At 37.1% G+C, this 17,659-nt stretch overlaps 2 protein-coding genes across 5 annotated transcripts in view; one reads left to right on the forward strand and one right to left on the reverse strand.

Moving 5' to 3' along the window:
• The window catches only part of LOC119562550, a 184,526-nt gene extending 180,721 nt beyond the window's left edge, over nucleotides 1-3,805 (forward strand). For all 3 annotated transcript variants that reach the window (XM_037875752.1, XM_037875754.1, XM_037875753.1), the window contains exons 2-6: nucleotides 1,654-1,868; nucleotides 1,930-2,041; nucleotides 2,100-2,255; nucleotides 2,315-2,482; nucleotides 2,534-3,805. In XM_037875752.1, coding sequence (XP_037731680.1) covers nucleotides 1,662-1,868; nucleotides 1,930-2,041; nucleotides 2,100-2,255; nucleotides 2,315-2,482; nucleotides 2,534-2,697 — 807 coding nt within the window. In that variant the 5' untranslated portion in view covers nucleotides 1,654-1,661 and the 3' untranslated portion in view covers nucleotides 2,698-3,805. The remainder of the gene's footprint in view (nucleotides 1-1,653; nucleotides 1,869-1,929; nucleotides 2,042-2,099; nucleotides 2,256-2,314; nucleotides 2,483-2,533) is intronic.
• Nucleotides 3,806-12,947: 9,142 nt separating this feature from the next.
• On the reverse strand, nucleotides 12,948-14,343 carry LOC119562552. 2 transcript variants are annotated; one of them, XM_037875756.1, is made up of 2 exons: nucleotides 13,365-14,343; nucleotides 12,948-13,306 (listed from the first exon to the last, which is right to left on the reverse strand). In XM_037875756.1, exons 1-2 carry the CDS (start codon nucleotides 14,230-14,232, stop codon nucleotides 13,302-13,304), a joined length of 873 nt encoding a protein of 290 aa, XP_037731684.1. In that variant the 5' UTR covers nucleotides 14,233-14,343; the 3' UTR covers nucleotides 12,948-13,301. The 2 variants fall into 2 exon arrangements, with proteins under 2 accessions (XP_037731684.1, XP_037731683.1); XM_037875755.1 differs by having other exon boundaries at nucleotides 13,359-14,343.
• Nucleotides 14,344-17,659: the final 3,316 nt, after the last annotated feature.

Below are 17,659 nucleotides of genomic sequence, written 5' to 3' on the forward strand. Positions count from 1 at the left end.
TGCTGAGAAAAATCCAAGGAAACTCCAGGAGAGGAATATTCAATGATTATGAAATCCGCTCGAAATACCAAAAGGTTGAGGCGGGGGTGGCTTGATCTACCTAAAACTAAAGCGCTCCAGAGCGGAGCGGAGACTTAAGAGTGAGATGGAGAAGGAGAGCGGAGGGCAGTGCGAGCAAGAGAGATGTAGAAATCTTGAGAAATTGGCCGCTCGACACTGCCTCCAGAAATAAAGCACCCTTTTGGCGTAAACAATCAATGTCCAACTACATGTCAAAAATTGTTCAATTCGGGCCATTCATAAAATAAAGTGTGCAGTCTTGGGAACAGACGCTTTGCTAATTGTATATATCCATCTCCCTCACTGAATGCTCACAGTACACTTAGCAGAGTAACGGGGATCTGATAGTCGATTGCATCGTCTATAGAGATTTTTCTTGTTTTGTCTGACAACCCTATAAAGTTTACACTTTTGCAACATAACTAAAAACTATTAATTAGTTTCCCAAATATTTTTTAATAAAATTTTACTTTTGGCTTTCCGAAGGTAGCTTTCTGTATCGTTTTATATTACAAAATATTCGAGTATATATCCAAGTTTACACTTTTGCAATATAACTTAAATCCATAAAAATGTTCTCAAAATATTTATTTGTAAAATGTAAACTTTGGCCTTCCGAAGTTTGTTCTCCTTATCGCTTTAGATTAAACAAGGAAGAACGCTATAGTCAAGTACCTCGACTATCAGATACCCGTTACTCAGCTAAAGGGACCAAAGGGAAATAGAGATATGCAAGCAGCAAAGCGAGAAAAAGAGCGCTACCTACCGGCGGTAGACAGATTTAAGCGTTATGGGAGTTAGAGTGGGCGTGGCCATTTTTTTTTGATCAATCGATAGGTATTGACGAGACCAATACATTTCAGTTAAAATTTTGTATCTAGCATGAAAACTGTAGGCGCCACAGGCTTGGGCGACTTGTGGGCGTTAGAGTGGGCGTGGCATATTCGCGCAACAAACTTGCGCTGCGTACAAGGCTACGGAATATAAATCTGAGAATACAATGCAATATCTTTGATAGTTTCCGAGATAACCACGTTCATATTTACGATTTTTTTAAGTTTGTGGGAGGCTTGTGGGCGTTAAAGTAGGCGTGGATCAATTGATAGGTATTGACGAGAGCAATACATTTCAGTTAAAATTTTTATTCTAGCATCAAAACTGTAGGAGCCACAGTTTTGGGCGGTTTGTGGGCGTAAGAGTGGTAAGTAAGAAGCTCAGGAATCTGCGCGCCAAATCGCAATAGCCTTGCTCTTATAGTTTCCGAGATCTCAGCGTTTATCCGGACAGACGGACATGGCTAGATCGACTCGACTAGTGATCCTGATCAAGAATATTTATACTTTATGGGGTCGGAAACGCTTCCTTCTGCCTGTTACATACTTTAGGACGAATCTAGTATACCCTTTTACTCTACGAGTAACGGGTATAAAAATATCCAAATATATATTTAAGTTTCACTTTTGCAAAATAAGTAAAAACCATAAAAATGTGCTCCAAATTTGTATGTGTAAATTTATACTTTGGCTTACCGAAGTTAGCTTTCGTTATCGTTTTATATTAAATAATATCCAAATATATGCAAAATATTTTAAGGAATAAAAATGCATTCAGTGGGTATACATTCCGCAATGGCCATTAAGCGTCAAAGAAAACGACGAGATGAACAAAAAAGAGCACGAGAAAGGCGTTATAGCACACAAAGTTCAGAGAGTGGCGAAACATTTCATTCACCAACGGGATCCGTGAGACGCAAGTATCATCTTCCCCATCATGCAATAAAGCCCGGTACTGGAATGCTTGACAGCCAGGTTAACTTTTGGAATTTAAAAATATAAATATTAATTAACTGTATTTATTATTAAAATATAGGTAGTTACTAGTATTGGAATGTTGCATATTGGAATTGTTTTCGTTGTATTTGGAGTTTTTCTTTGCGGAGCTGGTATTATTCCAGATGAAACTATGTCTTGGAATGTATTTAGTATGTAGTTGTTATCAAATATCTATGTTTAATTTTATTCAGCTGTTCGATTTATTAGGTTCTAGCTCAGCATGGTGGAATGAAGTGACCTGCACCGGCTTATTTTCCTTCGGATTGGGACTATTTTTATTAATTTTAAATTGTCTTATAAGTCGGAAAGAAGAGGAGGACCTTGAAGACTACGTGCATCGTCAGCTGACTCGATCTCGTTCAGGTAATATGTTCTTATATATGTAAAAGCGAATTCTTCCACACAAGATCAATGCTATTTAGGACACCGACTTGAGCGAGATGTAGAAACAGGAGTACTGACCACGCGTCATGCTCGAAAAGCGGTTGCCTTACAACAAAGCGGGCGTCAGAACTCTCCCACAGATGTAGCTGTCGTAAATTGCGGCTCTACAGAAACAATATGCAATGGAACAATAGTTGGACGAAATGGTAAGAACAGAGCAGTAGCTCAGCGAAAACTGTAATTAAAAATGTTTTTAGGACTAAAAAGCTCTGATGTCATTCTTGAAAAAATTGTGGAGGAGGAGACTAATTATTTAAATGACCGTAGTGCTGGAATATCACCGATTGAAATAGAAAATGATACCAAGCAGCTGTTAGGAAGAGAACCTATAAATGATGTAATAAATATAACACGAATATGAAATTTTGTATTTAAAAAATTATGTAAAATTAGTACATTTATATCTCTAAAGCTTTACAAATAATATATAATATAACCAGATTATATACATTTTTAAATAATATTTTAAAACGTCATACGGAAGTGCCACAGAATCGCAGAGCACCCACTCAGTGTAAGTTTCTTGTGTGCATCAATAAAAATTTTATAAGACAGAGCTTATGGGATTTCTGTGGCACCCCTGATTATCTTACCGTATCGTAATTCCATTATTGAACACAGTGTAATTGATTTCTGTAAATTTATTCTAATGGTAACGTAAATAAAAGAAATTAGGTTAATATAAAACCGAAAGTCTTTCAAGTCCGCATGTTAAACTAAAATAAAGTTGTAAACACCCAGCTTACATAAATTTTCTAAGTTTGAAACCTACTTTATGTTAAACATGTGGAAAGGAAAACGCGTCTTAAGATGCCCAACATCACAGCAAATTTAACTGCTGAGCATCATTTTAATTTGTTAAGGCATCAAGTGAAAAACTGTATTGATAAGCCAGAAGTTGAAAAATTGATTCAATCTTATTAATAGTTCTATAAGAAAATGTATTTATTTAAGGTATCTCATCCTTGACTGAACGAATCCTTTTGGGCTTATATTTTGTACTTTAATATACTATTGTATACACTTTTACCTTCATACCAAGAATAATTCTTAACATACACGTCTTACTTACTTTTAATAACATATGTTTTTTTACATTTTATTTAATAAATCATCCAATATAAGGAAATACAAAATACGTATATGTACTATTATTATTTTTATTATTACAAAGTGGCATACAAGATTTTAAAAAATAACTGGTTAGATACATTTAGTTCAATACTGTTCTATATTACACTATGATACATTTAAAATGTACCTCGATGGCTGCTAACAAATCGTATTCGCTTTGAATCGCCATTTTTAACTGTGTTCACCAAAAGGATCTATAATTCAAGAACTCTCCTCAAAGTTGAAAATGATTTTTTTGCGTTTTTATACCCTTGCAGAGGGTATATTGATTTCAGTCAGAAGTTTTCAACGCAGTAAAGGAGACGTTTCCGACCCCATAAAGTATATATATTCTTGATCAGCATGACTAGACGAGTCGATCTAGCATTGTCCGTATGTCCGTCTGTCCGCCCGTTTCTACGCAAACTAGTCTCTCAGTTTTAAAGCTATCGGGCTGAAACTTTCCCAAAAGTCTTATTTCCTTTGCAAGTAGTATATAAGTCGGAACCAGCCGGATCGGAAAACTAAATCTTATAGCTCCCATAGGAATAATCGAAAAAAAATATTTAAAAAAATTATATCTTTTGTGTTTATTAACATATAACCTCCTACGCTTGGAAATAACATTTTTTAATTAGTTCTGCATTTCGAATTTAATTTTTATCAAAATCGGACGACTATATCATAAAGCTGCCATAGGAACGATCGGAAAATTGGTGGAAATATAATATGAAACAAATTATAGCTTCGGTGTTTTTTGACATATTATCTTATACTATTGGGAATATTATTTTTTGTATTATTAAATTTAATAATTATAACTGCAAGGGTATACAAACTTCGGCTTGCCGAAGTTAACTTCCTTTCTCGTTTTAATTGTAATTACAGAGTTTGTTAGTTCGTCAAAACTTTTAAAAAGTGCAACTCTTTATCTCTCTAACCCCATACTCAAAATAATTGTACGATTTTTTAAGGGATATTTAACGATTGCACCTTCAACATACAAGAGTTCTGATATCAACTTTTGTGTAGAAAATATATATATATATGTTTTACGACCTACTAAATAAATAAATGCACTTTCAAAATTTGTCTTGTGAAGGCAATAATCTGTACGGTTTTGATAAAGCGTGCCGAATGACAAAAATGTAGAAAGTGTATTTATTTAGAAGACCGTATAATACATTTTCGTCACAAAAGTTGACATCGGTACCTTTTTATGTTGAAGGTACGATCGTCATTAGTTTTTTACCTCGTAAGAAGGAGTTTTTGTTTGATATCATAAGTTTTAAAAGAGTCAATTTATTTCCTCGTTTTAGTTTTCATATTATTATACCTCAATACAATGGTCAGAATTCATGTCGATAAACACGAAATAAAGCCGCAGCGCATATATGTATATATGACTTGTATCAATACCCTTCAGTTCTGCAGTAGGGACGCGGTGACATGGCTCAAGGCAAAAAGCTTTTTTGTTTTTTTTTTGTGCCTAAAACGCTGTGCCGCTGTTGACGTCAGCAGAGCAGTCGGCGCAGCGTAGAAGACTGCCTACGAAAACGGTAGTGCAATAAAGAGAGGCAGATATTCGAAGATTTCCCTCTCTTTCTTTGTCTTATAATCTGCCTGCACTGCCGGGAGCAGCGACATGTGAATGCCCCAATATATTAGAAGCATTATTGTATATCGAAAAAATCAACTGATATTGTTTTATAAAAGTAAATTATTTGATTATAGTGAAGTTTAGTAAATTGAATTTATTTTACTTATATATTTTTATTACAATATAATTTTTTAGATAAGTTAAAGAAATTTAGTCCGTTAAAACTGATTTAAATATTTAAAACATTTTATTATTGTAAATGATGTTTTTTGTAGAGCTGGAAATAACATCGGCGATGTATCGATACATCGATGTTTTCCAAAACGCGGGAAACATCGAGGTTTTCAAACATCGATGTTCCATCACTGCTTGGCAGAAAAGAATCTTGGTAAGCTAAGCACATTTTTAAATAAAGCCTAGTACTCAGATCGGCTAAGAGTTTCACTAGTCAAAAAATCTTATTCTTTGTAGTGTGACCGAAGTTTTCAAAGTTCACCCGCAATGCAAGTAGCATGGTCTTACTGACAAGCATCTGGGTTTGTTGCCAAACGAAAATAAAAACAATTGGAGAAATTTAAAAAGGAGCAGTCTGCTGGTACACAATGAAATTCAATTAAAAATAGATGGAATGTTCAACAAATGTTTTTATTTATGTAAATTAGTTGTTTAAAGCTTCCTTTTCGCCATCGCTTCGCCATCTTTCCCGCGCCACCGCAGTCCAGCTCCGAGTCCCAATAGGCACATTGGACCTTGAGGAAGTGGGAGCCGGATTGGGAACAGGGTTGATCCGCTGATGCTGCAAGAAGTCGCGCAGCATCCTGGCAGTGGCTGGCCATGGCTCCTCCAATTGTTCCTTAGCGGGCGCCCAATTTCCTCAACCCTATGGAAGCCAGCGGGTCCTCCAGCTCCGCTCAAGCTGTCAAGTAGCTGGTGGTGGTGGTGTACGGAGTCCTAATGGAGAGGTCGTCGGAGATCATGGTACTGGTGGTTCTGCTAAAAAGGTACTTCTATTAGTATAACGCAACCAAATTCTTTTGGCCAGATCTCACTTTCCTTGCAAGGACACGCCCGGCAGGATGTCTACGTAGAGAGCGAAGTCCCACTCAGCATGTTCCTTCCCACTGGGATTCTCTAGTGGATCTCCTTCAGCACTTTAACTATTCTGCGGAGTTGCCTCTGTTGTGGTATTGCTTCCTGTCGGTCAAATCCCACAATAATGGGCAACACTTTGGATTAGGCGTTCTTTTTTATCTGCACTGACCTCCTTTAACCGTTTTTGGGGTTTTTCTTCCATTTAAAATTTTAAAATTCCCCACCGCTTCTGCACGAACACCGCCAAAGATTAAATTTCTTATTCTTTGGGCCGCGGCTAACGGCGTTCATCGAAAATTCACTCCCGAAATCTGGTATTTTTTTTGGTATTTCCTTAGCTCATCTGAGTACCACGCTGAAAAACAGACCCGACGAAAACCTTTAGCCGCCTGTTTGCCTCTCGCTTACTCCTATGGTTAGCTCGCGGTTTTCGTCGATGTGAGTACTAGGCTTAAGTAAAATAAACGTTCAAATTGGTATAGATCTCGACAAATATTGGTGTTGTCGGCGCTTCGATATAGAGAAGATCGCCAACACCAGAATCCACAGCAGAGTCAGACCTATTATTCAGTTTCTTACAAACTAATCAAACTCAATAAATTCATAGCGGTCGCGCGGATTCCATATTGGCTTTGCAACAATACTTGAATGCGAGTAATTTGAACCCTGCCCAAAACCCTTTGGATTATTGGAAGGTACACAAAATACCAATTTAGTTAGTAACCAACTTAAAAATCCAATTTCTTCTTTCATCAGGTATCAAATGACGCCGGATTCAAAACATGCGTTTTTAAATACTTCTGCGTACCGGCCACCTCTACTGAAAGTGAGAGGATGTTTAGTAAAGCTGGACTAGTTGTAAGCGAGAAGAGAATATGATTTTATTCCTAAACAAAAATGATTGGATAATTTAGTTTTAGTTATGTAACTTTTTTCTTATTTTTTTGAGTAGAACTTTATACTGTTTTTTAATTTATTTTTAATTGAATTGTGATTTAATTTTACTTTTTGTGTTGAACGAGTAGTTTAAGTTTCACTTTGAATTTGCAGGAAACAAAAACAGAAAACAATGGATCTTAAATAAAGCATAATTTTTTATAATGAACTTACACATTGCATTTATTTGTGGTATTCGTTTATAATATTATATGGAGTAAAAACATTTTTCAAAATTACACCCAAAAAAAAATTCGATGTATCGATACATCGATGTTTTTTTCTGAAAAACATCGAAACATCGATGTAGGTAAGCATCGATGATTTTCCAGCTCTAGTTTTTTAATTTAATGATTTCATTCCATTTCTCTTTTAATGTTCCGCGTGTTCTCTCTTCTTCTTCAATTGCAAGTGGCCTATTTATCTCGACAATCGAGTTCACCATGTAATTGATATCTGTTATCTTATCGATGCTTAATATAAAGTTACATTATAGAAAGTGCACACTAAAATACAATGAATAACATTTTTTCACACTTAATACTATTTAGAATATATTCACATATGTTTACAATGTTCACACTTAATACTATTTAGTATATATTCACATATGTTTACAGCTAGGTCAACCTGACATATTGATCGACCTCGATCAAAATTATGTACATAATGCTACATTTCTTTTCTGAGACTCTACAATCTTTAAATTTGCTTTATCCCTTATATCTTTTAAATCTATCTTTTTGTCTCTATTTAATTTATCATCTAAATACTCATATAATTCATCAACTATCGGACATTTTTGATCTACTCCAAAGAGGATCATGCAAACACCAAGCATGTACTAGAATGGACTGAATTGTTGATCGCGTGTTCAACCTTATTTATAAGTTTATACCAATCAGCTTGATTAATTAGATTATACAAATTTCTTAACATCGGTGTTAGCACTCGATTTACTCTCTCAACCTGTCCGTTTGCTTGGGGGCCACTTTTGTATGACCAATATTACGTTCCGCTAAAAATTCACTAAACTCTAATGAAGTAAAGCAATTACCTCTATCAGAAATAATTCTGCGTGGCCTACTATAAAATTCGAAATATTTACTTAAACTCTCAATTACTTCACGTGTACTTGTAGAATTTACAGGGAATAACTTCACAAACTTTGTAAATGAGTCAATTACTACTAATAAATGTTTCCTTTTTGAATTTATACACGTATCAAATGGAATCGGCACTTTGGGTATACTGTGTAAAATTAAAATTGATAACTGACTTTGGGACAGAATGTAAAATGCACTTCAAATAATTTCGAATCAATTCATCTATTTTCGTTCTCATCAAAGGAAACCAAAACTTAGACTTCATATTATTGTAGCACTTATCTGCAGCTAAATGACCTAGTTTTTCATGCGACAACTTAATTAAATCATCTCCAATACTTGATGGAACATACAAAGTCCTGTTCTGGCTCGAATCTTCGTGATACACAACACCATCTATCAAAACAAAACTTTTCACTGATCCTTCTGCTAACTCGTCTCGTATTTACTTATAACTTCATCCTTCATTTGCTCCGTTTGCAATAGAAAGTCTATGTCATCTGACATAGCTGCCACCGTGCCAACTAAATTAACAAATTCCATTTATTTTTGTAATTCCGATAAATTTCCAAATTCTACAAGCCTTGAATTTTCTAAAGCCATTACTCTGCTACTTCTGATGACTCTGACAATTCTACTAATTCTAACTTTTCTGACAACTCTGACGATTCTACTAATTCTGACAACTCTGACGATTCTATTAATTCTGACGACTCTGACAATTCTATTAATTCTGACGATTCTATTAATTCTGACTTTTCTGACGATTCCACTAATTCTGACTTTTCTGACGATTCTGACGATTCTACTAATTCTGACTTTTCTGACGATTCTATTAATTCTGACTTTTCTGACGACTCTGACGATTCTACTAATTCCGACTTTTCTGACGACTCTGACGATTCTACTAATTCTGACGACTCTGATGATTCTACTAATTCTGACTTTTCTGACGATTCTACTAAGTCTGACGATTCTATTAATTCTGACTTTTCTGACGATTATAGTAATTCTGACTTTTCTGACGATTCTAATAATTCTGACGACTCTGGAACTACACACGGTTCTTCCATTACCCTTTCAACCTTATTGCTTAACAATTCCGTTTGTCTACTTAAAGCATCAACATGCGGCATACTTTCGCCAGGACGGTGCTCAATTTTATAATTGTAGCTTTCTAATTCCAACGACATTAGTAGGGAAAGGCGGGTTCTGGGACAATTAGCATATTAATGGCCCCCGCCTCTTCATTAATGTATGCGGGTTCTGGTACAATTACCATAATCCAATAGATTATCTAATTTTAAAAGGGTTAGATGTCATAAGAATGTCACGATCATATCCATAAAGAGTATACTAAATTGCACCCACCCCCACACCACCATGTGACAATACTGATCACGTGACCTTTTTCCCCATTATAAGCAATTAATATTCAGCAGGTGTTGCTGTACACGGGAGAAAGGTCGCACACTTTCCCCACATCCCCATGTTACAATATTGATCATGTATCCTTTTCCTCATTATCAGCAATTAATATTTAGCAGGTGTTGCTGTGCACGTGAGAAAGGTCGCAAACCAAAGTATTTAAAGATGGTTATCTTAGAGGAACATTGTAATAATCGCTGATATGCAGATTATTAATGATTGTAAGACGTGTATTAAAGCGTGTCTTTATTGATGCCACTTTTGAAAAGGAAGAGAGCTTGTCCAGTGTGACCGTCTCTAACGAACATACGTACATTCAATATGAGCTTATACATTATTAACACTTACTACCTAATTATGAGAATACTGCATTTTCACTATTATTACACGCTTTCTTTTTTTTTAATTTAACAACTTTAATCCCAACCATATCTTTTGGGTGGTCTTATAGTTCTTCATGATCGTGATACTGTTGGTTCTACCTCTTCTTCTGAACTGAAACTTCCAGGGGTTTCATAGTCCACTGAGGTATCAATGTTACTTAAATTTACAAAGGTGCTATTACTTAAGGGATCTATGTTTTCTTCTATGTTAACATTGTCAGTTTGATTTAGATCAAAATTTTCAGTTTCTTCGACTACTGGTTCTTCGCTTATATTAACAGTCACTTCATTGCTTTTTTCAGTTTCTTCTGGTGCGTTTTCTCTTAAGTTAACAGTTCCATTTTCACTTAAATTAACAATTTCATTGTCATACATATTAACAGTTTCATTATCATACATATTAACAGTTTCATTATTATAATAAATATTATTGCCGTTTTGTGTCTTATTAATGAGTCTTCTATTTCTTCTAAAAAAATTATTGAAGTAATCTTTTATAATGTACGATCTTTCATTTACTTTTTGTTTTATGATTCCATATTCCCATTCATTGGCATTTTTTCTAAATTGGACTTTATCTCCTATATTTAATGGACGCAGAGTTTTTGAGTGCATATTATAATAGGCCTTTTGTTTTGCCTTTTTATGACCGAATCTTTTAATAATCTTTTCCTCCTCAATGTGATTTCTCAACAGCTCCGATTTCTTAATTGGCATTTTTGTCTTACACATTCGTCCAAAGAACAGTTCGCATGGAGCAAGACCTAAACTAGCTACGGGAGTAGCATTGTACTCAAGGATTCTATACTGGTAATCAGTTGCTTTAGAGCAACGTTTTAAAATATTCTTCGCAATCGCCACCCCTTTTTCTGCTAGTCCGTTGCTTTGTGGGTACCTAGGACTCGAAAACTGCCATAATGTATTACATTCATTAGCAAATTTTCTAAACGAAAATGTTATCACATTTGAGCTTTGATGGGTACCCATAATTATCAAATGTTTTTCTTAGTTCTTCAATGACATTTGCAACTGATTTCCCTTTTAGCCGACTAACAATCAAGAAATTAGAATACGCATCAAAGATTGACAAAAAATTGTTTCCCCTGTAATCAAAAATATCCATTCCTGCCATATGAAATGGATATTCTGGTGTTTCATCATCTATTAGCGGTTCCTTTTGATTGTTTCTTCTGAACTTTTCACATACCTCGCAAGAGTGCACCAATTCCTTAATTTAAACGCTCATGTCTGGCCAGTAGTAAAGTTTTCGTGCTCGAGCTAAGGTTTTCTCCACACCTAAATGGGACTCATGAACTTGGTTTGAGATTGATTTCTGTAACTTGGACGGGATCACCAGCCTACCAGCATGAAATAGAAGACCGTTTTCAAAGTGTAATTCCGATTTGAATTTATAGAAGTTTTGACAAAATTGGCTTAATTTATGGAATGTTGGCCACCCATTTTTAACAAATTCAGCTATTTTCCAATAATTTTCAACGTTTTCCAAAACCCTAAGAAAGCATTCATAAATTTCTTGCGAGAAACAGGCTGCTTGGCTTATTATATGAATTACATTGGCCAGTTCAGGGATGTCTGATTCATCCGGTAGTTGAGCTCGAGATAAACAGTCTGCAACTAACATGTCTCTTCCAGGTTTATATCTTACGGACATTTTTGGGTATTTTAGAAGATATAGCAGCATTCGCTGTAATCGCATTGTTACTGAGTCAGTGTCACGGCTTAATAAGACTTCCAGAGGCTTGTGGTCACTTTCTACTAAAAATTCTCTACCGTAGACATAGTAGTGAAACCTTTCACACGCAAAAACAATTGCTAAAAGCTCTTTTTCAATTTGAGCCCACTTTTGTTCACTCTTTGTAAGCGTACGTGACGCAAAACTGATTGGATGTCCGTTTTGTAGAATAACACAACCGAGACCGTTTTTTGAGGCATCGGTTTGAATGACAACAGGCTTAGCGTTGTCATAAACGGCTAAAATCGGATCACTTGTTATAGTTCTAAGCAAGTCATTGAGTTCGTTTTGATGTTGTACAGTCCACTCAAACGAAGTATCATTCCTAGTCAGATTTCTCAGGTTTGTAGTTCTAGAAGATAAGTCTGGGATAAACTTGGCTAAATATTTAAAAAGTCCAATAATACGTAGCACTCCCGCTTTATCTTCTGGGATTTTAATATTCTGAATGGCTTCTAAATGCTTTCTTTGAGGTATATGCCCTTCTGTTAAAATATGACCCATAAATTCAACTTCTTGTTTTCTATATTGAACTTTGTCCGGATTAAAACGTATTCCATTTTCTTGAGCCCGCTGAAGTACTTGTAACAACGTGTTATCATGATCTTCAAGATTTTCCCCTAATATTCCTATGTCATCAAAGTAAACTATTACATTTGGTATGCCTCAAAAAATTTGAACCATATTTCGTTGAAACATTTCAGGAGCGCTATTGATTTCAAATGGAACCCGGTTACATTTAAATCTCCCGAATGGAGTCATGAATGTCGTTAAATCTGAACTAGCTTCATCCAGCTCCATTTGCCAGAATCCATGGGACAGATCCAGGATAGTAAAAACCTTTTTCCGAGTTAATTGTATCATAAAATCATCTATTGTTGGTATAAGGTAATGTTCTATTTTAATTGCGTTATTTAACGGCTTAGGGTCTAAACAAAGTCTGAGTTTTCCGTTTGATTTTTCCACTACTTGCAAATTGTTCACCCAACTAGTCGGGTATGTTACTGGGGAGATTATCTTTTCCTTTACCATAGCATTTAACTCTTGCTCCAATGACCCTAACAAACTTTGTGGGAACCTTTTTTTGTAATGGAGCACAGGCTGAGCACCTTCCTTCAAAATGATTGATTGTTTCTTTGGCAGCTTACCGAGTCCCTGAAATAATTGACTAAATTTTTCCACAAATTCCTCCCTGGTTTGAGGTAATCTACATATTGAATCAATATTTAAATGTTTAATGAGTTTTAATTCTACAGAGGACTTAAGACCTAATAGTGGTTCACATTTCGCATCAACAACTAAAAATTCAATACATTTTGCTGTTTCTGAAATCAGATCATAACAGTTTGCTTTAACTTTTCCAAAATTATTAACTTTAACATTATTATAGTCGAAAAATTAGAATGTTTTCTTTTTTAACTTCAAGTTTTAATTCTTTAACTAAATCACTTGGGATGCAGTTAACATCAGCGCCTGTGTCCACTTTAAACGTAACATTTTTTCCATTTATTTTATATGTTTTCGTCCATCTTACTCTGTTTAGCCCGCACTCGCTTATTCTAAAATTACTTTCATTAATGTAAGCCTCTGATTTAAATACTCTTTCCTTACTTTTACCTGATTCTATACAATTAATAACTGCTCCGGCTGTTTGCTTGCGATCCACATCTATCTGCTTGCTTTTGTAGTTGTTGTTATCCACTCGTTTGTTGCTGATGTTGTTGTTATCCTTGCAGTACTTGGAAAAATGTCCAATTTTTCCGCAATAGTAACATGCCATTTCCTTTGCACGGCAGTCGGAAAGATGATTCGGGTTGAAAATTGCTCCGCAATTATAGCAGCGACGGACAACTGCGTCAACGGACTTTTCATAATGGGGATTCCGTAGAAATTCATTGTTTTTTGCGGCCGCTTCAAAGGCTTTGCACTCAGTGATGATCTCCTCGAGTTTATTGTTTTTTGATTCAAGGAGTTTAAGCTGCAGCCTTTTATCTTGAATGCCAATTATGAAGCGGTCTAGCAACATACGTTCTTCGTATGTTCGGCCACTGTCACATTTGTAGTCACATAACTGTACCTGCTTGCGGAGTTGCGTCTCAAACTCTATGAAAGGCTGTCCCTCAGTTTGAACAATGTTGTTGAATTTGTAGGATTCCATTGTGATGTTTCGGAACGGGATGCTGTAGTCATCGAATGCCTTTAGTACGTCCTCCAGTGTACGGCTGACGACCGCGGCAGAGGTAGACGGGTCTGAAGACGTCACCATGGTGCCGACCATGCCATGTGCGGTTCCATCGTTGGGAAACAATGTACTGCATATTTCCGTGACCTTTGATCCAGCCAACCATAGGAATGTGGCAATCTTTTTGGCTTCTGGCTCTGAGTCTTTGCCTGACGCCATCATGTACATGATAAACGACCTCTTCCATTTTGGCCACTCATATGCCAGCATTGAGCAGTCGATTTCTTGTAGAACTCGCTCCATTTTGTTCCTTTTTAGTTTGCAATTGATATTTTCACTTCTGACACCATGTAATAATCGTTGATATGCAGATTATTAATGATTTTGTAAGACGTGTATTAAAGCGTGTCTTTATTGATGCCACTTTTGAAAAGGAAGAGAGCTTGTCCAGTGTGACCGTCTCTAACGAACATCCGTACATTCAATATGAGCTTATACATTATTAGCACTTACTACCTAATTATGAGAATACTGCATTCTCACTATTATTACAAACATGTCCGATCATGTTGGGGAATAACGTTTCCTATGATTGTAAAATTAATTTAGAAATCAAAAGAACCCCAATAAAATAAATCTCACAAGTTAATAATTCTCAGATGTGAAATATTTTCAGACATTTTTGTTTCCGCCCAGATCGTTTAACTGGTAAATTCTCTAAGATTCTCTCCTTTCCACAAACGGGTCATAAACATGTTGTTCACGTCAAAAGGGCGTTTAATTTCAGGAGGCAGTGTCGAGCGGCAGTTTTATCCAGATGTCTACATCTCGCGCGCTCGCACTGCCGTCCGCTCTCCCTCTCCATCTCTCCCCTAAGTCTCCGCTCTGCTCTGGAGCGCTTAAGTTAAGTTAGGCTTAGGCAGTTCATGTTTCAAAGTGTACTAATAAACACCTACGCTCGTCGCGTAAAAACCCCAAAAGTACTCCCGTGTTTTTTGGGTACCATTCAGTCTTTCCATCGATCAAGCCGCACCGCCCCAACATTTTGGTCCAGTCGAAGCCAAATTTCAAAATCTTTGGATTTTCCTCTCCTGGAGTTTTCTTTGATTTTGTCCCAGCAGGCTTGAACCGCTCCAGATAAGTTCCACTTACTATAATTGCCGGTCATACGCCAGTTTTTCGAACCCTATTTCGACTAACTTTCTGTATGATATATTGTCTAAATCCAATAGTGATTAATCCGACGCAACGGCATTTAATATATGTATTTCGATTCCGTTACTTGTGCCCGACAATATTCCAGTTTCCCTTGCCCACAATTGTACACTTGAAACAATTCCAGAAGATATTTCAGTGCTACTATTCAACAAATATATTTCTCAAATATATTTTCAATTCCAATTGTGTGTAAAATATAACTCAGCCACAGTAAAAAATTCCCGATCATAAAGATTGTCCTTAAGATTTGCACTCTTTATTTTTTGCTGTGTTCCAGCTGCATGTGTATATTTACAAAAACAATCTAATACAGTCCACTCGAACTACTTTTTTCTAATACAGTCCACTCCAACTACTTTTCTCGACCTACAAATACGGCTAAACTATTTCTAAAATTAAAAACAAAGTGACAATATCCACAAATTTACTCCAGCAAATCGTTTGCAATTTAGTTGTGCAGGTGACAAACAAACGCACCGACATACAAACATAAGCGAAGTCTTTCCAATTCCCGCAACGTTATTCCGCTATTCCCACCCCACATATGTACATATGTACAGTGTGCATACATACGTATATCGCCAGTGCACAGTGAGTCAAGGACTCACAAAAAGTGTTCCTTTCAAACAAACAATATTAAGGTCCGTAATTCCTTACATAAGTCCGACCATCCGATATAATACATATTTATTGCCTATCCGACAGTGTGACCGTATATATTTACAATCTTAATTGGTTCCTAAATTCCAATTTGATTCCAATCCGTTTCCTTACATCTGAATTAAAATTCGAAATTATTTAACGTCATGGCAACATCAGTAAAATCCGCTTTAACCCGATTTATGGCCACAGCTGACTGTCTGATCCACTTTGAGGCCACTGTGCTCCTACACCAACGTTATCCGCCTGTAACATCCGTCGCGATCACCTCAATTCCTTGTGGCAAACGGTAAAGGCAGCATACGACATATGCTCCGACAGCATTATATCTGCAGGCGAGAGCGCCGCAGACACAAAATCCATACTAAAGTCCACGTATTACCAAACGTACTCCACTTACGAAATATTTGCCGCGCAGCTGATGGAACAAATCCAAAAAGGCTCCTCCCAAATACCTCAAGCTCCAGTAACTCCGTCCCGAAATTCCACGTCTTATGGCTGTCGGCTCCCTCCTATCGACACAGAGGTTTTCTCTGGCGACTATCTTCGCTGGCCGACTTTCCGGGACCTTTTCACGGCAATATACATAGACAATCCGAGTCTAACGCCCGTTGAAAAATTATTCCACTTAAATTCAAAAACAAGTGGCGAAGCTCATTCCATAGTCTCAAGATCCCCACTCACCAATGATGGCTTTCGCTCAGCCTGGAATAACCTAACTGAGCGTTTCGAAAATAAGCGATTGCAGGTGAGCAGTCACCTGAAAACACTTTTCAATGTGCAATCCATAGCACAGGAGTCGGGAGCAGCCTTAAAGGAACTTCAACGCACTTTTCAAGGTTGCTTAACTTCCTTAAAATTTTCCGGTGTTAATATTGAGAATTGGGACCCTATCCTGGTTTATATGTGCTCGACAAAACTACCAAAGCTCACTCTCTCATTATGGGAGCAATCCATCCAAAATAAAGCCGAAATTCCTACGTGGCTTGAGCTTGATTCATATTTGACAGAGCGCCATCGAACTCTTGAGGCCGTCGATAGCTTCCGATGTGCCAATTTCCACCACGTCCAGTCCAAAGACACAAATCGAGTGGCAGAATTTTCAAAAATAAATTCCTTCAACACAAGGTTAGTTCCGATACCCAAGGGCTGCGAACTGTGTTCCAAGAAGAACCACCCCGTGCGTATATGTCCACGCTTCCTACAGATGACGGTAGACGATCGCCTAGCCTATATTCAAAGGAAGCAGTTGTGCTCCAATTGCTTTGCAAGTAGCCATCAATTCCGGGATTGCACAAGCGCTCACAACTGTCTCACTTGCCAAGATCGGCATCACACATTGCTGCATCGAAACAGCGGCCCTACTACTCCGACGATTCCATCCGACCCTCCAAGGCCAGAAACCGCATCAGTTCCACACATCATTTCGTTCTATTCAGCGCAAGTTTCCGTACAAAAAGTCCCTCCTAAGAATACTCCATCCGAGTATTGGGTTCCATACCCATCCTTGGATGGCAGACGTACTCGAGGTATTAAGTCCTACCAATGCCGAGTCTGCCAAAAGATCCATCCTCTACGGAAGTGCCACCACTTTCTACGGCTAAGCCCCCAGAATCGGCTCCAGGAAGTACATATCCAGAAGTACTGCTCCAATTGCTTGGCTCACAATCATACCAAGGACTCCTGCCGTAGTGGTCATCACTGCCACAAGTGTGGAAAGGACCACCACACTCTCCTACATACGGACGACCGATCTACACTTCCAACATATTCCTGAGCCTACTATCCTGAGGTTCTTGCTACGGGTGTCCTCGCAAGGGGGGGGGGGGGGGGGGGGAGAATGTTCACGTCA

This window comes from Drosophila subpulchrella, unplaced genomic scaffold (genome assembly GCF_014743375.2).
Source record: "Drosophila subpulchrella strain 33 F10 #4 breed RU33 unplaced genomic scaffold, RU_Dsub_v1.1 Primary Assembly Seq59, whole genome shotgun sequence".
Classification (NCBI taxonomy): Eukaryota; Metazoa; Arthropoda; class Insecta; order Diptera; family Drosophilidae; genus Drosophila; species Drosophila subpulchrella.

Coding starts and splice junctions, on each gene's coding strand:
- LOC119562552 (XM_037875755.1), bottom strand. CDS start 14,232: ATGGAGCGAGTTCTACAAGAAATCGACTGCTCAATGCTGGCATATGAG.